This window comes from Talpa occidentalis, unplaced genomic scaffold (genome assembly GCF_014898055.3).
Source record: "Talpa occidentalis isolate TD23 unplaced genomic scaffold, MPIMG_talOcc4v2.1 talOcc4.3, whole genome shotgun sequence".
Lineage (NCBI taxonomy): Eukaryota > Metazoa > Chordata > Mammalia > Eulipotyphla > Talpidae > Talpa > Talpa occidentalis.
The window spans coordinates 19,713,667-19,741,388 of record NW_023603184.1 but is presented as its reverse complement, the minus strand read 5'-3'; the positions used below and the strand labels follow the sequence as shown (position 1 = coordinate 19,741,388).

The 27,722-nt window shown below is 35.0% G+C and overlaps 2 protein-coding genes across 11 annotated transcripts in view; one reads left to right on the top strand and one right to left on the bottom strand.

Moving 5' to 3' along the window:
* The window catches only part of ANO3 (anoctamin 3), a 391,782-nt gene that overhangs the window by 320,891 nt on the left and 43,169 nt on the right, over window positions 1-27,722 (top strand). For all 10 annotated transcript variants that reach the window (XR_008553472.1, XR_008553471.1, XM_054699326.1 and 7 more), the window contains 4 exons: window positions 20,854-20,936; window positions 21,346-21,486; window positions 22,036-22,200; window positions 27,449-27,485. Coding sequence is in view for 8 of the 10 variants with exons in the window: in XM_054699326.1 (XP_054555301.1) it covers window positions 20,854-20,936; window positions 21,346-21,486; window positions 22,036-22,200; window positions 27,449-27,485 (426 nt within the window). In the remaining 2 variants the exon portion in view is untranslated. The remainder of the gene's footprint in view (window positions 1-20,853; window positions 20,937-21,345; window positions 21,487-22,035; window positions 22,201-27,448; window positions 27,486-27,722) is intronic.
* On the bottom strand, window positions 580-10,733 carry MUC15 (mucin 15, cell surface associated). The gene is made up of 4 exons (XM_037522564.2): window positions 10,625-10,733; window positions 4,651-5,336; window positions 2,689-2,838; window positions 580-821 (listed from the first exon to the last, which is right to left on the bottom strand). Exons 2-4 carry the CDS (start codon window positions 5,297-5,299, stop codon window positions 661-663), a joined length of 960 nt encoding a protein of 319 aa, XP_037378461.1. The 5' UTR covers window positions 5,300-5,336; window positions 10,625-10,733; the 3' UTR covers window positions 580-660.

The following is a 27,722-nucleotide window of genomic DNA, read 5'->3' as shown; positions in this document are numbered from 1 at the left end:
AAAAATGACTTTTTGAACATCCAGTTGAGTTTCTAAAGTACTCAATTAATTGATGTTGAAAGTACAACACACAGGTTGGAATTTCCCTTGGTAGAGAAGCATTGACTGCACTTCTTGTCAACTGGGCAGTAGAAGGGACTGACCATGTATGTGCTGAAAAGCAAAATCTACTAAAATACAGGTCTCACTGTCCAATTAACTTCAGAGGCTCTGTTATATTTTCTTTCCAGCTTTAAGTCAAAACTTAAAGAAATCAACTCTTCGAGTTTTCCTTGGAGAAAATGTCAATCTTCATCCATGATGAGGACCACAGGGGGAGCAGTAAATTGTCACTGGGTTTTGTAGCTCCAAAAGGTGCAAATGGTAGTTTTCATTCCCTATTTTATTGTAGGATTTTTGTTATCCTTCTTAGGCTTTTGTGATAAAATCTTTTAATTTGGACTGATTCAAAAAAAAATCCTGCTAAGGAAAAAATAAACCAAATATAAATTAAGGTTAATGAAGATGTCAACAGTGTTTCCGCTACTCGCCTCATGCTTTCACGGGTCTCCTTGGCACAAGCCACAGAATGTGATCTTGCATTAGCTTTTGGAAGACAGGTTTGTGAAAGGGCCAGGATGTAGGTGCACACTTTCCATCTGAGGCCTTTCCTCCTTAGTTTTATACTGAGGTACGAAGTGAAGGTATGTCGTCCATGGGGATACCATCATGTGCATTTTCTTGTCCTGATGGCATGGATGGATCATTTGCGGTTGGGTTGTAATAGCTGGAATTCCCAAAACTTACATCATAGGGATCTGGTGCATTGTCTAATCGCAGGACTAAAACAGTAACCAAAAAACAAAACAAAACATTATTTTAGAGTGATAATCTGAAAAATGCAAGCACAGACATCTGCCAGACATAAGGAACTGTTCTATATAGAAGAGGAAGAAAGAAAGAAGGTATTTCATTTAGATGTACTTTCTAGGTAGGTACTAGTTTTGAAATTTCAAATGAGATACTTTTCAAAACACTTCTTTCTAAGACTAAGAGAATAGTTTTACTTCTAAAGTTCCGCTGCTGGTGGAACAAAAATAAAGGAATAAGGGAGAAATCATAACAAAATCATAGCCAATACCTTGTATAAAGAATTATAGGTATGACTCATTGAATTTTTAATCTTGTGAATTCAGGGCCTTGTTATCCTGTTCAGAATTTTACTGCTAGGATAAAAGTGAAGAGTATTAATTATGAATCAGTGTCATTATTTTACCAAGCATCTCAGTATCATTATGGTTGAGCCCTTGATGATGAAGATGGAAAAAGCTAAACTTATCAAAGTTTATGTTTCTTTCTGACACATCTGAGTTATCATTGACATCTTCAAAGTTTTCTAGATATTGTTTTTATTTTCCAGCAAACACCCAGTTATTTTTCCTTGATTATTTTGACCAATTACCAATAGTTCAGTAACCTAATTATTCAGTTACTTGTACTCTGTTCCTACCTGTTCCTCAAGCCATCTGTTTACAAAACAGAGTTTCTAGAACATTAAGGATTTGAGAGAAGTGTCTCAAAGTTCTCTTGATGGAGTAAAACAAGTGTGATTTGAGTTATTCCTTTAAATTTCAACTATAACATCTTAGACTGTATACATTTAGATAGCTGAGCTTTTGCATGTGATTACAGATAAAGAAAAGATTCTAAGGTTAAAAAAATATTTAGAAACTCCTGTTTTAATAAATAAATTTTTATTTATTTTCTAAATAAAAATATTTAGAAACTTTAATTTTGAGAAGTGCTACTTTTTATTTTCTCTGTATTGTTGCAAACCCATAAACAAAAATTCAGTTAAATTTACAATTAGTGGATTTGCAATTAATGGATTTGGTTGTTAAAATGAGTGATATATCTGTCAAAATCTGAATTCATTAAAATGAATAAGACTTTATCAATAGAAATATCCAAGGACATTTAATATTTTTTATGGTAGTGAGATACTCTTGTATAAACCAGAAATTACTTTTCCTTCTTGAATTATTAAAAAAAAAGAGGAATTAAAGTTTTACAAGTGATTTCATTTCTGTTCTACTGTATCATTAAGACCAAACTTCGTGTTTTATTCTTAGCAGATTCATTTCTCATTCATAGATATTTTGGCTTACAACTACGTAAGTGAAAATACCTGAATTAAGGTATATTGTGACATTGTCTCAAATATACAACTCTTCAGAGATCTGTTTTAGATACTCATTAAGATAATTTTATAGAGGTTTACTGTACTCATGAAACTTTAGAACTCCAAATTAATCTTTCTTCAAATGACTTACACAAAGAGATCAAACAGTGCCAAAGGATAGCTTTGCCATTACTTGCTAACAAAAGTGACTTTTTTTTTATGTCTTCAGTATAATGGTTTTATTCCAATTTTTATTTATGTTTACATTAATCTTTTGCAATAATATGAGATTATAGTTTAAAACCAATTGTGACACAATGAGCAAGTTTCAAATCGTTTTTAAATTTTACTCACAGGTCCATAATTATTTTTGGTTATTTCTTTGAGAACAAGATTGTAGATCATAATATATAGTGGTCTGTTTCTGTCACACAAATCTCTTAACCCCTTCTAGATAGTTTATTGAACATTAACTTCTTCACTGAATTAAAATAACTATGCAGATGAATTTCTGGAAGTTGTTTTACCTGGCTCATTTCTGTCGTCATAAAGTCGTCGATGGGAAAATGAATCTGTTTTCCTTTTGCCACACAACAGGTAGCCAACAAGACTGAGCAATGAAGCACCCAAAATAGCACCTAAAATGGCCCCAAATACTACTCCTGTATTTCTGTTCTCTGGAGAATAAGAAAAAAATACAAATATGAAATCAAAAATAATTAAAAGAACAGAAAAAAAATATATATATATGGATTTTCTGTATACAAAGGAATATTTAACAATGTTTGCATAAAAATTAGATAATAGTGATACTGTGGGGGCGGTGTATGTGTGTCTGTGTATGCTTATAAATTATTACGTATTTGGGATATACTTAATAGTAAATCCTCCCTTCAGATTTTGAATTCTTGAAATAATTCTAAATCTTAGCTTTGCAAGAAGCCCATTAATTATTGCCACAAATAGTACAGAAATACCATGTATATGCTCCACCTGCTGTGGTGTTTTTAACCAACTCTGAATCTATTATGAACTTTGAGCTTGTTTCTACAATAATTCAAAAATAATAAGCTAGTGGGGATAAGTGGGTAATAGAAAATGAATCCACAAAACCCAAAATGAAACGACACCATAAGGAAAAACAATATATCCTGTTACAGGATATTTCCAAATGTAGTATTTTGGACAAAGCAAGATATTTGCAATACATTGCACTTCAAGAACTAAGGTCTGTAGGTCTGAGCTTAAGGCAGTTCACAATACTGTCTATCATCCCCTTTACCAAGCACTTTCTTTGAGGACAAAGTCAACTATATACTTTATGCGCCCTGAACTCATATTTAGCATATTTCATATTCAATCATTTTTTTCTTATTTCTTCAGAAATCTGTCAGATAAACAAGGGGACTTCGAGGCTCTCTGATTCTATATAAACCCCCATTTATTAAAAAAATTAGTCTTCATGTAAGGTTAGAAATCACGAGAATGAAAATAAGTTGTTTCCTTTTGATTAAAGAACAATAGGAGTAGTACTCAGTGTCTTAATATTTATTTTAAAATGGAAATGTTTTTTAAAAAAAATCTTTAAATATCAGTATATATAAATAAAAGGAGGTGTTAAAGTTATACATAATAAAAAGATATGCACATGTAAGGTATTGGTTTCCTGAATTTTAAATTTTAGCCTAAATTTTAGAATTTTTCCCATATACCAGCAATTTTCAAATAGGAACTTAAATATATGATTTGGTGTTTACATCATTATTACAATCTAAGTAAGTTGTGTTAAATATCAGTGAATTTATCAGTATTTTTTTTTTTAATTTTGGGAAAATAAAAGTATGGTTAGACCAAAAAAAAAAAAAACCCAAAATTTTCATTAAATATTAGGAGTCTTTTCTGTTGTTTTAAACCTTAAAAGAATCCCTAAATGAAACACAAAGTTTTTACTATAATTGTTTCTATACAGCTAAATTCTATTTTTATGTTGTTACTGAGGTACTGACCTACAAATTGAGAAGAATTTCTTTTTGTTGTTTACTTTCACTTTTTAAATGTCAAACTTTTGTGTTGCTATGATTGCTATGTGGTATCAGAAAATTTATAAATTCACTAAATTTATTCAGTTTCAACCCCTCCAGAATTTCTAAATGTAATCCCAGGTAGTTATCTAATAGACAGTGAAAATCGTTTCCCAGAATCTCAAACTCACACCAGTCCCTCAGTCTTCATTTCTTTTCTATCTAACCTACTTCTCATTTTGTCCCACTCTCACCATCTTCACCTACAGTAAGGACTATTATATGCTGACTTAAGCCCTGAAGTCCCTTTGCTGTTTCCAGTGAATACCCCCTAATGTGAGAACCACCTATGTTATGGTAGTCTCCTCCTTTTTGTCTAGTAAGTTACATTCCTTCGACATAATCTATATGCCTAACTTGGAGATTCAGTTTCACAAAAAAAGCAAAGATAGATTCATTTTTATTTACCTTCTTGGGGGTCTGCTGTATTTGGAACAATTTTTGAATTATTGGTGAATTTCAAGGTGGGCTGCAGAGTCGTGGTTTCTTGAGAGGGAGTGAACCCCACTGTGCTGTCAGCAGTTGTAGTAAGCCATCCATCTGGTTGTATTGTCTTGGGGGTCACGGACATGGTGTTTGATGTTGGAGGGAGGATGCTAACTGAAATGGAACTGTTGTCAGTTTTCATGGTTTTATTGACCAAAGAAGTGAAATTTTCTGAAGATACAACAGATGTAACATTGGGACGTGCTGAGACTGGCCAAGGATTTCCATCTGCTACAGATGAGTTCACATCATATTTAGTTGCAGAGTCATTAGTCAAAGGAGAGCTTGTAGAAAATGTGGATGTGGGTCTCAAAGTCCCAGAAAAGTCTGCTGAAAAATTATCTAAGATCTCTGTTGTTTCACGGGTTTCATTTGAAGGATCCAAAACAGAGAAATTATTTGCTTTGGGGTCTTCATTTCCATATGCCAGAGGACCAAGTTCCTTTTCTGTTATGGAACCTTCTGTTATATTTTGTGTTGTGTTTCTTTCTGTATCTCCTTTCCCATGCCTTCCAAATAGTAGTGAACTAAGAAAAATTGAAATCAACAGAGTTTTGACTGAGGTCACCATAGTAGCCTTCTTTGGTATAGGTGATATCAAAAGGAATCTGAAAGAAAATGACAATCATGTGAATTATTAAATGAAATAGAGTATCTTTATATATATATATATATATATATATATATATATACATTTTTAAAGTGAAAATGTAGAGACTTAATGATGAGGTAATAACATCATATTTTGTATTCCAAAGTTTGTTTTATTTCAGATTATGTGCTAAAACCAGAATTTCTGATTTTTTTTTTTTTTAAGATTGATTTATTTATTCATACAAGAGCTGGGGTACAGGCCAGAGATGCTGGGGCGGGGGGTGAGAGGATTCACCAAAGACAGAGTGGGGAACAGAACAGACAGACTGACTGAAATACACTGCTGAGCGGAGCAGTGGGCGAGACAGGAGCGGTCTGCTTCACCATGTGGGTTTTTCTCTCTGGCTGGCCAGGGATTGAACTTGTGCTGCAGATGCTGCATTTTGCTTCATAGTGCGGTGCTTAACCCCTTGCACCACCAGGAAGGCCCCAGCGTCTCTGATTTCTATTTTCTATTTAGTATTTCTTTCTTCCTTTCACAAATGAAATGTCATGCAAAAACTTTGTCAAGCCAGATACCCACCATCCTGCTATGTCAAAGATCAGTTAGGTTGGGACAAGTTGAAATAAATATATACTCTATATCAATTTTTCATATTTTATATATTCATATGTAACATTTTATATTTATCATATACGAGTAATATTTATATAAATAAATATAGATTGCTAAGTAAATTTTTTTAAAATATTGTATATATAGGGCAGGTAAAAAGGACAGATTTTTTTTCAACCTATTTAAGAAAGCATGTTCTTTGTCAGGATGTAATTTGGGATGTTTATTATGAATGTAATGTTACTAATTGTGCACTAAAGGCTCAACTGTAGAGTTGAGTAAAGTGAGTCAGTCAGAAATTCCACTTAAAAACATTTCATTTTTAGCTAATGAGTTATAAGAATTTAAAATTGAACATCCCTTTTTTTCACAATAATTTTCACTTCTTGATGCTCTTTATATTAATCCCAACTTAAGGAAAATCAGAAAAGATGCTGAGGTTTCAGGATATTCATTAGTAGTATTTTCTTACTGTATAAATTAAGATTATGTTGGGAATATGTGTGAGGAAAGATCATTTAGTTAGACATTTAGTTAGGCATCCTACTCTGTATCTTAAGTGTGGAAGTGCCCAATTCATAGAAAGGAGGATGTGGGAGAGATATGAGAGAGACATATTAAAATTCTAGCCTTGACACAAATACTTATAAAAGATAATCATAATAATAAGCAGTTGCTTTAACACTATTATAATAATCTTGCTTGATTTTCGGTGACCCCTTGAGGCAAAAATAATCTTGCATTATTCCCATTTTGCAGATTAAGTAACTGAGACTCAGAACTGCTAGTATTGAAAGCTAATAAGTGGATGAGGCAACACTAAAGCAAGCCTACTACTGACTCCAGCCTAATTAGGTGCTAAAATCTAAAGTGTTTTAATTAAAAGATTATTCTTTAAAGCTATTTTTAAAGTTGTTAGGTAGACTTTTCTTCCTCAGACAATGAAGTCTGAGAGCTGGTTTTATATTCTTTGAATTGGACTTTTCAGCTTATTCTTCACTAAAAGCCACCAGATGACTGAGATAAAGGAGATAAAACTGCTATTATTTAGATCCAGTATTGCCCGTAGTTCTGTCAGAAATGTTTATCACTATGCCTTGCTGATTTTTCATTAGGGCTGGAGGGACCTCTAAATACTCCCTTTGATTATCTTTTTTGATTTTTTTTAAAGATATATTTATTTATTTACACAAGCACTGGGTACAATCAGAAACGCGGGAGGGTGAGAGAATTCACCAGAGCCAGAGTGGGGAGCAGAGCAGGCAGAAGGACCGAAGTACACTGCTGAGGGGAGCAGCGGGCGGCAGGAGAGGTCTGCGCGCCATGCAGGACCCTCCTCCGGTGGCCGGGGAGCAGCCGGGGATCGAACCTGCGCTTTAGAGGCTGCGGGCAGCTTTGCAACGCAGCGCTCAACTGCTGCGCCACCAGGGAGGCCCTCTTTTTTTATTTTAAACCCCCCTGCCCCTTTGCTTATTGATTTCTTATGTAGTGGTACAACTTTATGATGCATCTGATACAACATTTAACAGTTGTATGTGAAAATTAACAAACTAGAGGAAAAACAACATGGGTAGTTATCACAAACATTGCAGAGCTTGAAATGCCAATTATACTGTATATAAAGTTAAAAACACAGTGGGGAAAGTGATTACTGTAGGAAAGACAAAAACATTGTTGCTCAGTGGGCATGTGAGGGGCTTCTGTGTGTTGGTGATATTCTGTTTCTTGACCCATTAGGGATTACATAGGTGTTATAATAACTCTATTTACATTTCACTCATTTTTCTATGATAACCAAAAATAATTGATTTAGATCCTAAAAACGGTTAGCATGATTGGAAAACAGATTACTAGTATAGATATATCAGATATTTTACATGTTTTCTCATTTAATTCTTACCAAAAGCAACCAAACAATGTAGAGAGGATTGTTCATTTACTTTACAGATGATAAAGTGGGGCACAAATAATGTAAGTAGAGTGTGCCTGATGAGGGGGTTAGGATTCAAATCTTCACATTAAAGCTATGTAATAACAGTTACAAAGGAATATAGAAATTTGGCACTCAGCTGCTTTTTAGATGTTTTTCCCACTAATATATATTTTTTGCACAGCTTCTCTAAATTTCATTATTTTAATCAGAACAGTTTATAATCCCATTTTTTTAAACACTGGAAAGTAGGACCTTCAATCTTAAGTGCCTGGCAAACACATTAATTCCAATAGTTGTCTTTATGTTTTCTAGATGGGCACCTTTACCATATATTTTACAAATTAGCAAAACATGAATAATTAACTCAGAACCTATAGTTCATCAGCATTTGCATTCTGTTAAACTGATGCCTCACTTAACACATTTAAAATACATTTCAGTTTAGTTGAGAATGCTTACAGGTATCTTTTCAGAAACATCTTTTTCCTGTGAACCCCATCAAATTCATAGCAAACATTACATCCTTTTTCATTACCTACCAGCAGTGATCTGATTAATTTATGAGTTGTATTTGGCCATCCATTTCATCATTAGTGTACAGTTTCATTTGCTTGTCCTACACCTAGGCCTTCTGGTTTTCTCTCCCTAATAAAGTAGTCACCAGAAAGAGGAAAACATTCCTTAGCTGTTCTTCAATTTTCTCATAATGTTACATGAGGAATGTGGCATTGAATTTTCACTCCATTCCCATAGTGAGAATCCACATATCAAGAAATAACAAAGTGAGTTTTGTTGTTCTTGTTTCACTTTGCCTGTAACACTGAACCACCAAAGGGATCTTTCTACCCTTCTCCTGGCTTTTGATTGCAATTTGAAAACCTAAGGTTTCAACACAGTCATTGAGCCAAGCATTCTGTAACTGCCTATAATTTATCTCCACGGAAAAAGGGAAGAGAAGGATGAGATGGTATGTTGTGAATGCTATTTGCAGTTTATTCAGAAATTCATATAGTTACAGGTTAAGATTTTTTGAATGTTGATTAATTCCTTCTGTCTGGGATGGCAGTGTGGGGCAGCTTTGCTTCTGGGCCCTGGCTTCTAAAAGAACCCAGTTACACCTGACATTAAAGTCCCTTCCTCTTAAAGAAACAGAAATAGATAGGAATTGAAGCCAACAACTATTCAGACAGAACCCCAGCCCTGGACATTCGATGGAGAAAGGACTATGCAATTTTAAGTTCGACCTCATTCTGAACCAAATAGAAGTGTGTTGTAAAAAGCAAAAACTTAGTAAAGGTGGTACAGAAAATCCAGAGGACAATAAATGAAACCACATCCTTTCTCTTTGTACTTTCTGCTCAGTTTCTCTCCACTTCAGATATTTAAACTATGTTATATACTTGTTACATAATGCTCAAGTTATGCTGGATGATGGATGGCATTCTTAAGTGTGCCCAAGGTCACCTGTCAACCAGGTATATTGTGGAGGCAGACAGAAGGTGGGATGAAAGAAAAGTGAAATTGCAGAGAAAGGGAAATTTAGGAAACTAGGTAGCATAATTTCTTCTCATGTTCTTTGCCCTTTTTTTTCCCCTACATGGAAATCCCCATTTCCTGAAAAGGAATTTTGGGCATAGAACTCATGAACAGAGCTAACTAAGATTATTATAAACTTGAAAAACTTCCAAGTTATTATTATAAAGGGAGCACAAAAAAGACAGGAGAATTTGTATCCACTAGCTGATACCTTGAACACAAATTTCAGACTTTTCTATATGTATTGGAATACTTTTATTCATATTCATCAGGTTTTACAATAAACTTTCAGAGTGTATATTTCACTGCTTTTTAAATAATTCCTCTACACAAAGAAAATTTTCTTCCATCTCTTTGGTGTTGGCATTAAAAAGTGGTTTCACATTACTACTCTTGTATGGAAGCCTTTCAGAGGTGGTGAGAAAGAAATAAGAATCAAAACAAAACAGTGGCCATTGAGGGAAGCAAATTCACACTTTGGGGATAAATTTTGCTTCCCTTTACATGCACAAAGCCATCACTCCACCTTCTTCCTGTTGTTAGTGAGTCATACCCATTTTAGCCAAGCTCTGACAAAAAGCAGGTACCCTGATCTAGGTCAGGTAATCAACCCATGCAAGGGAAGAGAAATGCCAGTCATTCTGAACAATCAAAACCGTGCCGTGCGTTTGAAATAAAAATATTAGTTAAGCCACACTGAGAGCTTAACAAAAACAAGTTTTTGTAGCAAAGTGACTCAAGATTCATACATTGTTCTAGCGCTGTTCCTCAATTGTTTTCAGTCATTTCTTGTTATAGTTTCCAGGCTACAAATGAAGACAGGTTTTGTTTGTTTTGGTCTGAGGAAACTCAGACTGACATGTAGCCAATACCACAGCAGACTTTGTGCGTTGCTCTGAGTGGCCCCTCCAGTCAGGAACAGCATTTTACTTTTCTTTGATGAAAGAGCTACATAAATAAAGATATGACAGATTACGCTTAGAGAAGTGCCTCTTTCATAAGAGGGTTTTGAAAGAATGAGAAGAAACTTAACTAAACAAAAAGTGGGATTGTCTGTGAGGCTCTTAGGCATATCCTTTCACACTGATTTCAAAACAAAAAGAAAACAAAACTATGACTTTCTGTTCAGGAAAAAAAAATTTCAAAAATGTCGGACATCATTCTAATTACAAAACTTAGGTGTGCATGAATCCAAGAAAATATATAGAATGTCATACCTTCTGCTAACTTGGGCGTTCTGAGTTATAAGCTTCAATATTTGAAAACTTCAGTGTCAAGTTTAAGAAGAAAGGTTATGTCTCCAAAAGAAACATTCTGGATGCAACTTCCAAGCATGGAGTTTTCAGCTTTCTATCATATTTCACTGTATAGGTTAAATAGAAAATGGGTAGATAGTAAATTGGCAGTTCTTTAATCCAAGGAGCATCACCTCGCCACAAACTGAAAATGATGTTAAGAAACTGCATCTACATTTTCATTCCATAGGACATCTTCTTGAGCAACTGACATAGCCTTTTAGATTTCAGTGAAAGCTAGACGTGTACTTACCATGCTAAGTAAAATAATTATAATTGCAACATTTTGCCAGTTTTTTAATTAAGAAAATCTTTGGAAAAGATATGTAGAAACTTATAATTCATTGCATTAAGAGAATTTTTTTTCCAAAAGTGATTCTAATACTTGAGCAAGAATCTTTAAGTCCAAATGCCTAATTTAAATCTCAAATTTACATCCATGCCACCATTTCCACTTTAAACATTTTTTTTTATTTAACTCTGCTTTCATCATCTAAAAAAAAATTTGGCAGGAATTCGTAAAGTTAACTCATTCAACAGTGCACATGTTCATTTAGGTAATTATTTAATGAAGCAAGACCTGTCTTTACAAGGGTCTCAGTAACTACTTGCCAGACTGTTCTGTCAAAAGTTGAGTCAGCTTGATTCTCTAGTGAGAGGGAGGGAGGGAGGTAGAGAGGAGAGAAAGAGAGAGACAGTGAGATAGAGAGGAGTGGAGAAATGGGGACCTATGTAACCCAGCGTAAACTTACCTTCACAAAGGTGTTTACAAACAGGAACTAAAATATCACAGTTGTTCTGGCTAGAAAGAGCCCGCCGTGCATTAGAGAACGCAGATGAGTTAAGTGTGATGATGTCCCACTGAACAGGAGGCAGAGAAACAAAATTAGGTGGGGCTGTCTTGTGTATCTTGCTTGTGTAATAGAGCACCCAAGAACCTGACTGACCTGCTTCTCAGCTGTCAGCGTTAAGCTATCACCTCATTCAGTTTAAAAAAAAAAAAAAAAAGCCCAACCCTCCGGTTTTCATAGGTTAGTTGTTTTGACTTTGGGGTTGGGTAGTTTTCTTCCACAGAGGCAAAACAAGGGGCGTCCCTTTCATCCATCTCTTGCTCTAAATGTAAAAAAGGACAAAGGCTTTGGTGATGTCTCCTGGCGTATTAGGAATTTGTGACAGGCTGGGTTCTCCCTTTACAGGTGAGAAAGCCAAAGTGAGTCATGCCCCGCACCTGTTGCTCTGTGCTGGCCCTCAGTTTTCCTCCCATCTCATAAACAAATCGTTCTTCCCCATGATAGGATGTGCTGTAAAACCTTAATGGAAAAAAATGTAGTGGAGTCAGTAATAAGCAGCCTTGTCTGCCTCACACAGAAATGGCTTTTTAGAAAATCACACTTCACACAAAGTGAAACAACGTGTATTGGAATCCTTGAGAAAACTGTGAAGCGTTGAGTTAGAAATAATTACCAGGATTGAGATCAGATTTCTTGCTGACTTTCAGGAGTTTGGGGAGTAAGTGGGCCTGTCTGAGAACAGTCACGTGATCCTGAGTAATCCCCGGAGCCTTCTCGATTAGTTTCCATCCTGTGTTCTCTTTGCTTTTACTCTCAATTTGGAAGCTGGAAAGCTTCAGACGTGCCTGGGTAGTGCTTGATTAAATACTTGAATTGAATAACAACCTGGCATACTTCCTTCACTTTCTTTCATGGCTTATGAAAGGGAGAAGAGTAAAACTGCACTTTCTGGGATACTCTGTACATCAATATTTGGGGACTGGCGCCAACATCTGTTCCATTCAGTGCGCCTGTGGTTCATGCTTGGTTTCTACTGTACAAGGAGATAGTTTCCATCTGCTGAGAAAAGGAAACTTTAGCTGAGATTCAGGAGCTCCACTTTGAGTGCAAAGAATCTGCCTGGTTCATTGGCCCCAGTAAAGAACCAGGTAATTCTATGGTTTTAAATATTCTGAAGCCCAAAAGTCCCTTCAGAATGTGATTAGAAATTAAGCCTACTCCTAAGAAATACTCACTCCAAGGATATGTAAGCTGTGTCAGCTCTGGTATGAAGAAAAACAAGTTGAATTTAATCAAATGACTAGTGACTGAGTATTGGCTTAATAGAACTTAACTGGTTATTTTCAGATTAGCCAGTTCCTAGGAAATAAATCGAAGTGAAAATATATTTTATCTGTGTACTTAGAAAACTGAACCTGACTTGGTAGGATCAGATGCACCATACCCTTAGGTATTTTCCTAGATCTGAGCGTGAATATCATTACCACTTTCTGACTTCAACCATGGTAATTATGGCCTATACCTAGCTTAGAAATTACAAGGTACTTCTATTTCAACTCTTCACTTTCACTGCCAAATGAATCAAAGCTTATCTCCCATGATCCTGTTTCCTAAAGACCCTAGGTGTGACCTCAGAATCCTTTCCATTACTGCCTTCCTGATTACCATAGACTTGTCCCTACAGATAAACCCTATTTATCCTCCCTGTATGAGCATATCTGAAAGAGAAGTCATAAAATAAAAACTGTGTATAAATTTAATACCTCAGCTGTTATTTAGCTGTGATCATAATTCTTTGTGAAATCATCTGGACTTGGAGTTAAAGTCTAATTTCTTACCAAACAAGTCTCCCTGAGATATATTTCCAGGTAGATGTCATATTCTAGGTAAAACCAGTCCCCTTTTGGGCCTCATTTCTCTAGAGGAACCCAACAATTTCATCAGCCAAGCCAGCTGAGATGACACATTGTGCAATGCTTGCATAACTATTTTGTACTTCTATGGTGCCTTTCATCCGGCACTCACCAATAACTTTACACCCAGTAATTAAGTCTCACAATACATATTGGAAGAAGAAATACCTCCTCTTTGTCTGAAATGGTGGAACCACTTACACATAGAATTTCCAGAACATGAGGTCACTGATCAGAAAACAGAACCAGAATGTAGTATGGGACCAGGCCACAAATAGCAATACATTATTCAGGGTCCAAATGGAATCATTTTTACAAATCCTACTGAATTACATGCCTAACTAATGTTACAGATAGTGACTTTGTTTCCATTGGTCAAATTCACTAATAGTAGGTTATCAGTTTGAAACACTATATAAATTGAATTCATGTTTAATTTCCCCAGTGGAGAATGAACACTTTAAGCAACAAAAAGATATTTGATTAATAATAAAATATATCACCTTACAATTATATTATTTGAGGGTTTCTCAAGTATATTCTTTATGAATACAATGAAATTTGACTGCTGTCAAATTTCTTTTGGGATGATAACATTGTTCAAAATTTTGTTAAGAGAGAAATAGGGAGCTAAGGATATATTCAAGTGAGTGAGTATAATGATCGGTTATTAACCCTTAGCTAAAAGAAAGTGAAAGCAAGAGAGGAAAAAAGAAAAAAGAAAACATTGGGAGGTCAGTGGATTGAAAAACTGGGTCAAGAGATTATGAGGATAGAAATACATTGGGAGTAGGCTAAAGAATGGACTTGATAATTAGAAATTATGGAGGGTTTACTGTCATTGATCAAAAGTATGCAACTGGAGAGCATGAGTGAGGTAGAGTAAGAGAAAACAACTTTGAAGATAAAGATCAAAGATTTGAGAACTCAAGGTCCTCAAAAGATTATCTCTGCATTTTAAGTTCAAAGAATTATGTTGCCAGTCCTGTTGATAAGAGTTACACTAAGCCAGGAGTTAAGGCATCTTTGAATACTTTAGGAAAGTGTCCCCAGTGAATGGTAAATGACTTTCATAAGGAGAGACAGTAGGAAATATTTAAAAAAATAACAAAGTATTTCCTAGAAAGCATGGAAAACAAATTCAGCCTTCATTATTGAAAGTTACTTTTTTGAACGTGAATAGTTTTAAAAACTTTATTTCAGCTATATAAGTTATTGTTGAAATGTCATGTGCATTTGTAATACTGCAAATATGGGAAAATATCTGATGTTTTCATGTATGAGTTTAAGTTTTTGAAATAATTTTGATAGATTATTTCTAACTACATGCATTTCAGATGCTCTTTCTCTTCCATTATCAGTGCTGGACTTTATAGGTCATGTGCATCTCATTGTACAGCTCTTGGCCTGGTACCTGTAAGAGCCCGCATCTAAGTATTAGGATAGTTAGCAATAATTGAACAAAACATGGTAGTGGCTACACACCACATAAATACATCTTACTGAATAAAAACTAAATGTATCCCTGAATTATATTCCCTTCATCAATGATCAAAGAAGAAGTTAAAAATTCCGGCTTTATCTATAGCAAGGTTTTAGATACTTCAAAATTATAAATATAAATGTTTATTCTTTGACTAATTCAGTATTCTCTTGAATTATGGCAAAGAACCATTAAGTTTTAAACATTAAGTTTTCCAAGAAGCATTAAAATACAAGATATTGTGCATTTCTAACTCTATATATTCAGATATATAGTGGTCAAATAAAAGAAAAAAATATTATTTTCAGATACTTCCATTATAAACATGTATCAAAATCTTATTAGGGTTTTCCTGCTAAGGAGAAGTCCTCCAAAGGATCAATGTAAAGGTTTACATTGTCAGAAATGTTTATATGAAGGGAGTATGGCTAGTAATCATTTTTGACAAAAAAAAAAAATAGTAGGTCAAAGGACTTCAGACTGTTGACTGAGAAGCCACCGGATGGATGAGCAGCTAACCTAGAAGTTCGTGTTCTTATTTACATCCATTATAAATGTACTTAAATATTTTGTCTATGATGTGACATTTTGATATTTTGTCTATGTAGCTGATAAAATTCTGTTTCAAACCACATTTGGAATAAATTTTTCCTTTAGCATGAAAAAAAATTCATTAATTTGGATCAGGATCTGAATTTTAGCCAGGTGACTTCCTTAAATAACCTCCAAAAATTTCAGTTTCCTTTTCTACTGATGAAGGTCATAATTTTTATTTCACCTGGGATGTTGGAAATGATGAATTTGTTTACAAACACCTAGCACAAAGTCTGGGATGTTGTAAGTTCTCATGGAATGCTAGTTCCCTTCTTCCTCTTTGGGTTTGTGTTGACACTCATTTGCATATTTTGTTTGCTCTTTCTATAGTCATAGACAAATATTTGTGGTCTCAAAATACAATTTTGGAATTAAATTATTAACCCTAGAGGCAGGTATACAGTCTCCAATACAGAAGGAGAATAGAGACAATTTAAGTTGCTTGCCAGATGTGGGGCAATAGAAGGAAAGTATTATGTGGAAACAGGATTGTGACTCAGTTTTTATAAGTAAAACACCTGAAACATAATTGACAAAAGCTCTGTTTTTCCTCCAGAAAAGTACCACATTTTTATGTAGTAGAATCAAAGTTTCTACCAAGAAACCAAGTAGTCTACCAAGTTTTTTATGAATGAAAGCTAGGAGGCAGTTGAAAAACTGACTATAATTTGTTATACTCAAAATGAAATAACTGTTGTGAAGCCATTTATAAATTGTGCTCCATTTAATTTGTACAGCGTCACTGCAAAGACAGTTTTGCCTGTCATTTGAAGTTGTGACAACAGAGGCTTATCATTGTTTAGTAATTTGGCCAAGGTCACACAACTGGAAAAGAATACAAGCAGCTTCCAATCACAGAACATTCCTGCTCCAAGTTATGCTCTTTCTCAGCACTGCATTGCCATGTTCTTTTCAGGGTCACTGTAACTTGATCAGGAAGAAAAATTTTATTATATTTACTATAGAAGTGAAGTCAGTCATTTCTTTTTCTCATGGTTGGTTTTCATCTATGGTGCCAAGTAGAGTCCTAATTGAACTATATGCAGTTCCAGAGAAATACTTATAAGCTGAAAAGGCAAATATTTAACAGTGTTTAGGTGTCTTCTTCTGGCCAATCAGAATAGATACAGATCTTAGTTCAGGAGCACTTTCCTGGAGGCCATAAGCAGTTCCTGGTGTTAACTGTACAGGTACCAGGTCTGCGGAGGCTTCCTGGAGAGCATCAGCCAACAAATGAAAGGACCTCATTTTCTAGCCAGCAAATAACTAGGAGTACCTAGTGTATAATAGGTTTTCAATAAATATATGAAATATTTCTTCTTTTTTCTCCAAAGGACTCTTTTCTAGTTATTTGTTGTTTCCGCTTTCACTTAATAATGTTAAAAAAGGAGAAGGGGAAGGAGGGTGGGAACTGGAAGTAAAATTAGAAAGCGATTCTATTTCCTTAATTGTAATGTATTAAAAGCTTGTCTTTTTTTTCTTTTTTCTGACATAAATTAGCAACCAGTATGGTCTGAATATCAGCATGCTATCAGCCCTCAATATACTGCTCAAGAAAAAATACCTTGGTTGGAATTACCAAAATTTTAATAGTTGTTTATTGATAACGGGTTGCAGTTGACGTTTATTTTCTTCTTTACAATTGTAATTTATTCAGCGTATATTTATTAAAAACATAATATGGGCTTCCCCTGTGGCGCAGCAGTTGAGCACTGGGCTGCGAAGCTGCCCGCAGCTTTCAGCAGTACTGGTTCGATCCTGAGCCGCCAGCGAGGGTCCCACATGGTGCGCAGACCTCTCCTGCCACCTGCTGCTCCCCTCAGCAGTGTATTTCGTCAGTCTGCCTGTTCTGTTCCCCGCTCTGGCTCTGGTGAATTCTCTCACCCTCCCGTGTTCCCGACTATACCCAGTGCTTATATAAATAAATAAATCTTAATAAACAAATAAAATAAATAAATAAAACATAATATACAACAGGTATTCTTAGACCCCTGTATTTCAGAGGAGAAGGAAACTAGGTGTTGCTCCAGTGATTTTTTTTGCTAGTGCTACATTTGCAATCAGAAATGGTCAACAGAGGAAAGGAAAGGAAGGGCATCAAGTAGTTGATGGTAAGATGAAGAAAAAACATAAGAAAAATTAAAATCCTGTGTTTTTAAAAAAGATTACTTGTATTTTATTAAAATACATTTGAAAACATGACAGGTTTTTATTGCTGTGAAACTCTAATTTTTTTAGCCATTTGATTAAGAGAGCCACTGAATTTTCTATTTAATACACAAATAACAACAATATATTTAATGACAGGAAGAGTTAACTTTAGAGGAACTCTATATCAGAATTAAAGGTTTTCTCTGATCAAGCTTGTGGTGAAAAAAAAAAAAAACTTGTGGTGAGATGTCTCATTATATGTTCATGTAACATGAGGCTTCTAAGCTTCTCATTTCTAAATGAACATTCGCGGGGGCAGAAATACTGAGTGATTTTAGGCATATGTGAAGATTTTCAGGCCTTAGGGTTCAAAAGCTGGCCTTACTATGTTTTAAAACCTAGTTATCTGTTTTTTGTTTTTTTTTTTACTTAATGTTAAAAAGGGAGAAGGGGGGAAATTAGAAGTAAATTACAAAGGGATTTTATTTCCTTAGCAAGACAGAGAACTTGACTAACCAGTTACAGGTATGACTGTGTCAAGTGCAGTTCAGCCCAACTATTCAGAATGTGCAGCTTCATACGTATTGGTAGACTCTGTATTGATTGTGTAGAGCATATTCATTATCATATTCTACATTCATGTAGAGAACTCTATTAATTGTATGTCCGTAAGGTTCTAGCAAAGAAAAACAGTAACTTTCCCCAGGTATGAAAAATTGAAGTGTTCACTTTTGGCTGATTGTGGAACCTGTTGAGTGAGGGTTCTTTTTCTGCCTTATGTGTAGTGATGTTGCAATACCACATAGAGAAAGCATATTATGCTTGAGGATGTTGCTGAAAATAAATCTGGGGGATGAATGAAAGCATTTAATGGTACCTGGGTTTTGTCTTAATTGGCAATCTCAGAGCTGTTGCTCTGATAAGCTGTTGTTTCAGCTGGGTTTCTTTTGAGGGGGCCTTAAGCCTTTATCTCTTCTGATTAAAAAAATACTTGGAATTCCTTTTTGTTCTACATATTCAGACATATTTTTTTAAAAGATTTATTTATTTATACAAGCACTGGGTACATACAGTCAGAAGCGCAGTAGGGGAGGCCCATATTCAGACATAATTAAGTTCATTTGTGTTTGTACTTAACCTTCCCTTCAAGTCCCCTCTGAAAAATGTAGTGAAGTGATTAACTCCTTAATAATTATTTTTCCAAATAAAATTGGGCTTGATTGCTCAACATATAAATCAGATAAAGGGGCTTCTCTGTTGATTCAAAAATGTCTGGATAATGGAAAGGAAATTGAACCAGAAGTTGGACTCACAATCACTGGATTCTTTTCAGTAAGTCTTTTATTCATTCATTCATTCATCCATCCATTTATTATTGAGGTGGCTTGTATGAGAGGCATAGGATCACATCCTTCAGATGTATATTACCACACCACACCCTCTACCACCAAGACACCCATAATCCTTCACTATGGTCAATTTTTATTCACCACTTTTAGTGTGCAATGTACTAAATAAGCTAAGGAGAAGAAGTAACTCAAAAAAATTTAAAGTATAGGAAAAAGCAGTGCAGAAACAAGTATAATAAAATGTCAATGTTTTGGCAGCTTTCTCAACAAGGTTAGTGATAAATGTCAGTACTCTGACCTTTGTGTACATTTAAAATAAATAATTTGAAATAAACTACCTATAAAATCTAACCTCTTTGTATGCATGATGCTATGATTTTGTTAGTAGGTGCAATTGACTAGATCACAAAGGAAAGCAACAGAAAGTGGAAATGAATGTACAAGGACTGGAGGCAACATGTGTAGCTTTGAATTTTTCTTAAAGTTGAGGAAAGTATGTCATCATCAGAGAGGCAGGAATTAAAAGATTAAATGTGCAGTTGCTAAGGAACAGAATTATGCAGTATCATATTCAGCTTTTCTGGTAGACGCCTTCTACCTTCACGACTCATGGAACCTGACTTGCCCCTGACAACAAAATGCCCTTCTCCCCTGGAAGCCTCTCCTCCTCCTATTCCATCCCTAGCCCATTTTTGCAGGACTAAGCGGAAGCCTCAATAAGCTTTCCACATAGAATGATAAAGAACATAGTCAGTGCGTACTTCTTCCTTAAAATGTAAGTTAACTTTTGGGCCTCCCCGGTGGCGCAGCGGTTGAGCGCTGGGTTGCGAAGCTGCCTGCAGCCTCTGCAGCGCCGGTTCGATCCCCGGCCACCGGAGGAGGGTCCCACATGGCGCGCAGACCTCTCCTGCCGCCCGCTGCTCCCCTCAGCAGTGTACTTCGGTCCTTCTGCCTGCTCTGCTCCCCGCTCTGGCTCTGGTGAATTCTCTCACCCTCCCGCGCTTCTGACTGTACCCAGTGCATGTATAAATAAATAAATAAATCTTTAAAAAAAAAAAGTTTTAAAAAAAAAAAAAAATGTAAGTTAACTTTAGATAGCTAGATAAAAGGGCCCCTAAGGTTACAATATCTTATCCAAAATTGTATAACAACACATAGAATGAAGGATGGATGGATGGATGAATGAATGAATGGATGGCCAGACAGATAGATGAAGGTTATCAAAGAATTTTAAGATGCATTTGTGAGCGCTTATGTTCACAGTCTTGAATCCTATAAGATAAATCCCACTTGCCAGAAAGAAAGTAATCTTAACTGTTTGCACAGAAAATCCAGATAATGATTCACACAGGTTTTCATTTTTTCCATTGAATCCGTTCTAGACCATTCTGAGTCTGCATAGAATTTACATCCCAGAGTGTCTTCACCCTTCTCCTCTCTGAGTTCTGGGGAATAGCATCTGTTCCTTATTGTCATTCCTGGAGAAGTTTTTATTTAGGTCTTTTAGATAATTTTGAATAAGCATGTGCAAGTCTAAAGGAATAATAAATATTTAACTGTCTCATAGTATCATTTTGTTATCATGCTAATAAAAATCTCTGCTAATATATTTCAGTGGGGGAAAAAAAATCTCTCCCTTCTAGGGGTGCACACTAATAGCAGTATATAAAGGCAGTAAGAAGAGGGTGAGGGAAAAATAAAATTCCAGTTGTATTACTTTAATAATAATTTAATAAATTTAAAAGATTTAATAGTATAATAGAAATGCATCAATTCAGAGAAGAAAAGCAGTGATGAATGAATGTAATATGGTTGGGTAAGGAATTATAATATTAATAATTGTGAAGATGATGATGATTATTATTTATAGCCACAGTCTTCCTGGAATTTTGGAAAAGGAGAAGAAGTACACTGACCTATACTTGGGACCTTATTGAGTGGGAAGAAGAGGAGGTAAGATTTTAGGGAACCAGGAATAAAGGAAATGGATAACATGTGATACTGAAAATTATTCACTATCCTTATGTCCAGGTTGGAAGCAACTAAATACTATTAGATTTTTCCTTAATGCTCTTTTACTATCAAGATTTCTTATTTCATGACGATAATATAAATCAATGATGAAGTATGTGATTTTTTTCCAAACCATTTCTAAGATGTTTCTTTATATTAGTAGAAAATTATACTAATTAAAATATAGGTCAGGGTTTATTTAGAAAATAATTTACAACTTAAATTTAAAAAGTTGATTCTTTCCCAAGACTAAAAGCAGGTCATATTCCAGCAATTTTGTATAAATTCTTGGTGAATCTTTTTTTAATTTGTGATTCTGATATTTAGGTAACATTAGTTTCTCTCATAGGAAACACTTCGCCCCCAGTTTGAAGCCAAATATTACAAAATGGAAAGAGTGAATCCCATCAGTGGCAAACCTGAGCCGCATCAGCCCTCCTCGGATAAAGTTACTCGTCTTCTTGTCTCTATCTCAGGAATATTCTTCATGGTAAAATATAACCATTAATATCAGAATATTTTAGGATTCCAGCTCTAGATGTAAGTCCTAGGGCCCAACTCATTTTGTGACTCAGGGGATGCACAAAACCATATGCTTTTCAATACCTTGGTGATAACAGTAAACAAAATAAAAAACCCAGCAGGTGGTGGAAGAATGAGCAAGGGCGTTTGTGCACGTTGTTAAATAAAACACTCTTTGGGAGAAAGACATCATCTGAAATAAAATGGAAATTTTATGAGCTGTCCTGATAAACTAGGTATCTCGTTTTTAAAAACAAATATTCCATTTCAGAGTAGGAATTTGGATTTGCTTTTCAACGTGACAACTTTGTTATTGCACCGAAACAACTTGAATCATATGTTTATTTTGACCGTAATGTAACTTAGATCCTCAAAGGAGAAATTTAAATTTATGTATGCATACTTGAAAAAAGTAAATAGCTATTGTTCTTGAGGACATTGTATTAATCTATGGTTTTGCTTTGGTTTTGTTAATGATGCAAAATATGGGTCTCTCTTCTGGTCTCCCATTTTGTAGATATCTTTGGTGATCACTGCAGTGTTTGCAGTTGTGGTGTATCGCCTGGTTGTCATGGAACAGTTCGCATCATTCAAGTGGAATTTTATCAAACAACACTGGCAATTTGCAACATCTGCTGCAGCTGTCTGTATTAATTTTGTAATCATTATGACACTGAATCTTGTAAGTGTTTCCAATGTTATCTTTCAATAGGTGAAAAGAGAATGTGTAGGGGAGAGGTTTATGTTTCCTTTATACTTAGATTTTATTTACATGGAAGCCAAAATAAGACCAAGCCACATTTGTGGCTGTACTCTTCCAAAGCACTTGCATTTTACAGATAACAAAGGCTGAACTGGATTGAGTGAATTTCTAATTATAGAAATAAGATCTTTGTAAGCAGGTCAAGGTGAGGATACTATGATTTTCATCAGAAAAACAATCTATTGAAATCCTCCAAATTCTACTAGCTCTACTGAGTTTAAATCAATTGCCAGTTGTCTAGTACTATAAAACAATCATCTATTGTTTCTGGAAGAAGACAGACAGCATTTCTTTTATCTAAATGTTAATTTCTACTTGGGCATTTTGGCATGAAGAGTCAGGGATTATTAGAAATGAAATAGGCCATAAATATTTCTCTTTTCCTTTGCAAATAACTGAGGAGAATATTAAAATGGATTTAGCATAAAAGTAGTGAACAGCCAACTTAGCCTACATGAAAAGAATGTTCTATTCCTCAGATTTAATCAGTGTGAAACAATAATTCCCTTCTGAATTTTGCTGTCCCTTCCTACCCAGGATGTTTAAATTCTTTACTAATTATTAAACAACCTTCTAAGTTACCTGAACACACAGGATTTATTTAAATGCTTAATCCAATAAAGGATAGCTTTAAGCCATTAATGTCAAAATACCAGACTTTTAAATAATTATTACACCAAAAAGATTTATCTAGAAAACATAATGCTACCTCTTGTTATTTTTGGAACAACATAAATATACAGCTAATAAAAATATGCTTTTTCTTTCTTAATTCAACTTTAGGATCTTTATGCTACCATTTTCACCAAATGAGGGACTTGGCCTCAATCTATTAATCTAATATGCTTTTCAGCTATAATTATTATGCATAAAATTATGAAACAAGAATGTCAGAACAATTTAAGTCAAATATTTCTTTTCGATCAGTGACTTTTAATATTTTAACATCACAGCCCGAAACTTTAAATCATTTTTCATGGGTTTCATTCGTTTCCTTCTTCATCAGTGATTGTTGTAAATTTTGCTTCTGTGATATCACCTGTATCCATTCCCTGCTCACCCTTCTGTGTCCTCAGCTCAGCTACTTGTCATTTCTCACTTGGACCATTGCAGCAGCCTTCTAGATGGTTGGTCTTCTCATCTCTACTTTCAACTTTTCCCACTTCATTGGAAGGATCTTTCTAATTGCAAATTTGATCCCTTAATTTTGTACTTGAAACTATTTAACAGTTCCCCATTGCCTCTGCTATAAATTTCTAAACTTGTTAGCACAGCACAGAACTAGTATTTAAAACTAGTTCTCCTTCCTCTTTGTCTAAGGTTGTGTTTTGCTCCCTTGCTTTCTCTCTACATTCCAGCTCACAAAATCACCTCCACCTGCTTCCTGGCATGCCTCTCTTTCACATCCTTGTCTACTGGTACACAGTGCTTCCTCTATCTGTCTTTTTTTTTCCTTTTTTGTTTATTTTTTTGTCTCTGGAGAATATATTTTTATCTTTAAAAATTTCAGTTAAGAATCATTTCCTCTATAAGTTTTTTTTTTTTTTTTTTTTTTTTTTTTTTTTTTTTTAAACCCATGTGTAGTATTGAATAATCTCTTCTTTTTTGTTAATTCTTCTTATGAGGTTCCGGGACACAGTTCCTCTCGCTCCTTATCAGATCCTCCTGGTAGAATTAAACACTTCTTCCTGAGAATATTCTTCAGTCACAGTGCTTGGAATATGGCTTTTCTCCCACTACTGGGTGTAAGCCCATTATGAACAGGATTGTAACTCCTCACTGTTGTATTTCCAGGTCTTTGCCTACTACCTAAAAGACATTTCCAAGATATTATTTTAACAAATTTAAAATATTTCATTATTCATCTATCCTAGTATCTTGATATTGCACTGTGTCAAAATGATTTTTGTTACTGGAATCTTTGGAGTCTTTACTATTTTTCGTTTTTATTTGCTTTTGTATTTTTTGAAGTAACATTGTATTATAACAATCGGTAAATTTCAGATGTCACTGTTGAAACTCAACATGTGTATATACCAAGTTTGTCGCATTTGTTATTTTAATTCAAATCATCAAAATGGGTATTCTCTAGCTTTTCAAAACAGGCAAATCATGGCACCCCTAAGTGAGTACTCAGTTTGCAAGAAAAATATGGATGAGGACAGTCAAAATTTGACTGCAAGCCTATTTTACAAACAGTGAAAATTATTTAAAAATTGTTTCCTGTTTTTACAATATATCAAGTCACTTAGAAACCTTACAGAATCCAGAGTCCATTCAGAATCTTCTTTGTGGGGCAGAAAAATCTGTATTTAAAACAAAAAATTAAATAGTTCTCTTCTGACCCTGTCATTACTTAAAATTGCAGTCGGGTCATATCTTTCAAAGATAAGTTGCAGATAATTTAACAATAATTAAAACTCTAATTTGTTATTTTTATATATCCGTTCATTCGAAAAGATAGTTTTAAAATTAAAAAGAGAACTTGGAACCAAGACTTGCCCTTCATTAATCCTGTCCCTTCTTCTTTATTTTGCGGCCCCTGCCATTCCTTTGATATTTCAAGGAGCCATAAATAGCATGGTATCAGGAAATATTTATAAAATCCTTTTGCTGAAAATAAAAATATGTACAATTATTCCAAAAATGTATATTCTTATTTTTAATCAATCAGTCTTTAAGGACAGTGACATGACAGCTGTCTGGTCTCATGAATGATATGTAATTTTTAAGAAAAATTAGAAATATCACAGCAGATTTACTGTTATAAGTTGAAATAGCTGAGATTAGGCCAAATAAACCATGTCAACATTGTCCATAAGGGAGTGAGTTCCTTTTGGCATTTCTTCTCTCATTTTAAAATCCATGAATCTTAACTCTTCAACATTCCTTTTTTTTTTTTTAGATTTATGCATTTATCTATCTATTTATTTATTTGTTTATTTGTTTATTTATTTATTTATATAAGCGCTGGAGGGTGTATAAATAGTCAGAAGCACGGGAGGGTGAGAGAATTCACCAGAGCCAGAGCGGGGAACAGAACAGGCAGAACGACGAAATACACTGCTGAGGGGAGCAGCGGGCGGCAGGAAAGATTTGCACGCCATGTGGGACCCTCGCCGGCGGCCAGGGATCGAACCAGCGCTGCAGCGGCTGTGGGCAGCTTCACAGCCCCGCGCTCAACTGCTGCGCCACCAGGGGAGGCCCTCTTCCACATTCTTGATCCATCTATAGCCTCCAAAGCATATGTTCCTATTTCTTTTATGGGCCTGACCACTGAACACCTAATGTTCCTTAATGTCTGGTTACCAATTACAAATCCATGTAGGTTATTATGAAATAAGGTGGATCAAAGGGTTGGCCCATACATCCCAACTTGGAAAGGAGCAAATGCCAAGTGATTCATTAATAAGAGGGTTGGCTTTCCTTTAATGTATTTGTTTATTGTATTCGTGTCTATGTCCATAGTTTCTAGAAATTCAGAAAGATACATTATTAGAAAAGAGTGTACCCTTTTTGATTCTGCAAGTCAGTTTGAAGTTGATTTTCATGGTAAAGCTTAGATTGTGAGACTGACTCAAAGATGAAGAGCATTACAAGTGAGAGTCTCTGTTAAGCCCTTTGGCAGTAGCTTTGTCCTTTCTGCCTTTACTGTTCTTAGTTTTTCCTCAGCAGGTTTCTACATAACACCCCAAAGCAAAAGAATTCTCGAAGATGATAATTTATCAGCTCAAAACAAATTCTGAAGTCTTTTCTGTCATATACCAGGTTTTAAGAAAATATTCTCTTTGAAATGTCTCTGGTTCCCTTTACTGCCTCCACTCTCACTGTTCCAACATCCTTGTCCTTCCTGAACCACATCAAACCCACTCCACTCCAGTCTCGGCATTTGCATTTTCTGTTCCTGTGTATACAAGATACTTAGCCCAAATCTCTGCTGGGCTCCTTCCCACCCTCGCTATCTGCACAAAGGCTGCCCTCTGGGAGCTGTTTCCCTAACTACTCTATGGAATATCACTTGTACCACTGCCACTTTCTATCTGCTCACCACTTTCTTAATTTTTCCTCATAGTGGTGTTTTTCATCTCCTTCTATTCCATACGTGTTTGTTTCTGGTCATTGGAATTTAAGTTCTGTGAGAAAAGACTATGATTGTTTGGTACACTATTATTTGGTTTCTTGAATGCTACCTGCTTCTCTTTAAATTCCTAATAGGTATTTTTAACCTAATGAACATATGATTCAGAGAAGTTCATATAATTTGGGTGACTGTCAAAATTATATGTTCTCCAACATGCATAAAATATATAGTGATCACAACAGTTGTCCCTGAACTCCGTCATTCTCTCCTTTTCCAAATACATATCCACTGCACACACACATGCTCTGCAGAAGGATTGCTATCATACCATGCAGTGGATATATTTAAATTATGGCTTCTTCCTGCATGGTGTGGTTTTGGAGTTAACAAGTCACAGCATGAAAAGTGACCCAACTTTGAAGCTCGTCAGCATGGTGATGGCAATCAAGAATGCAAATTTGCATACTGTCTTTGTCATAGTTTTGAAAATTCTTATCAACAGTGTAGAAGTCCCAGTTCTTTTTAGTCTTATGATGTAATAAAAAGCACATACAATTTTGCAACCAAAGCCCAGGTCAATTATTGACTAGTTAAATGATTTGTGGATTTTATGTTCATTTTCTTGATTTATTAAATGGAAATAAGACAGCCTGTTATAATAAAGTTAAATGTGTCTTTATATACATATATTTACTACACATTTGTATTATAAGCATTTTTTGTGTATGTATATATGTCAATCACTCCATAAGAAATTTTAAAACATGTTTCTGATCAATTTAAAATGTTGCCATTTTATAGATTATACTTTATTTTTATTGGATTATTTTTATAGTGGTAACATTGTTTTACAATATATACTTAGGGGAATAGACTTACCTTTTCAGTTTTAGGTTACCCCTTCACACCCACCACCAAATGTCTGCCATAGTCCCCTGGGCCCACTACCTCTCTGCTCCCCATCCTCCTACTCACCCACTCAGATAGCCTTGATTCATGTAGAATATACTTTAGGTGTACTAAATAAATAATGGCCTTTTCTAAAGGAAAAGAATAATTTTCACGATTTGTTCTTTCTTATTACAGGCTTATGAAAAAATTGCTTACCTTCTCACTAATTTAGGTAAGTCCATTTTCCTTAGTAAGAAAATAACACATGGGCTTGTCAATATGTAGTTGATTTACTTTGGCACTTTTTTCTTAAATCTTTTTTTTAAAAGATTATTTATTTATATAAGCACTAGATACAGTCAGAAGCGTGGGAGTGTGAGAGAATTCACCAGAGCCCGAGCGGGGAACAGAACAGGCAGACTGACGAAGTACACTGCTGAGGGGAGCAGCAGGCGCAGCAGGAGAGGTC

What these genes read in the sequence shown, in the direction of transcription:
- MUC15 (XM_037522564.2), bottom strand. Translation starts at nt 5,299, where the DNA reads ATGGTGACCTCAGTCAAAACTCTGTTGATTTCAATTTTTCTTAGTTCA. An exon ending in TACAGCAGACCCCCAAGAAG is followed by an intron (nt 2,839 to 4,650) that starts GTAAATAAAAAT and finishes CTTATTCTCCAG; the next exon opens with AGAACAGAAATACAGGAGTA. An exon ending in TGACGACAGAAATGAGCCAG is followed by an intron (nt 822 to 2,688) that starts GTAAAACAACTT and finishes TTACTGTTTTAG; the next exon opens with TCCTGCGATTAGACAATGCA.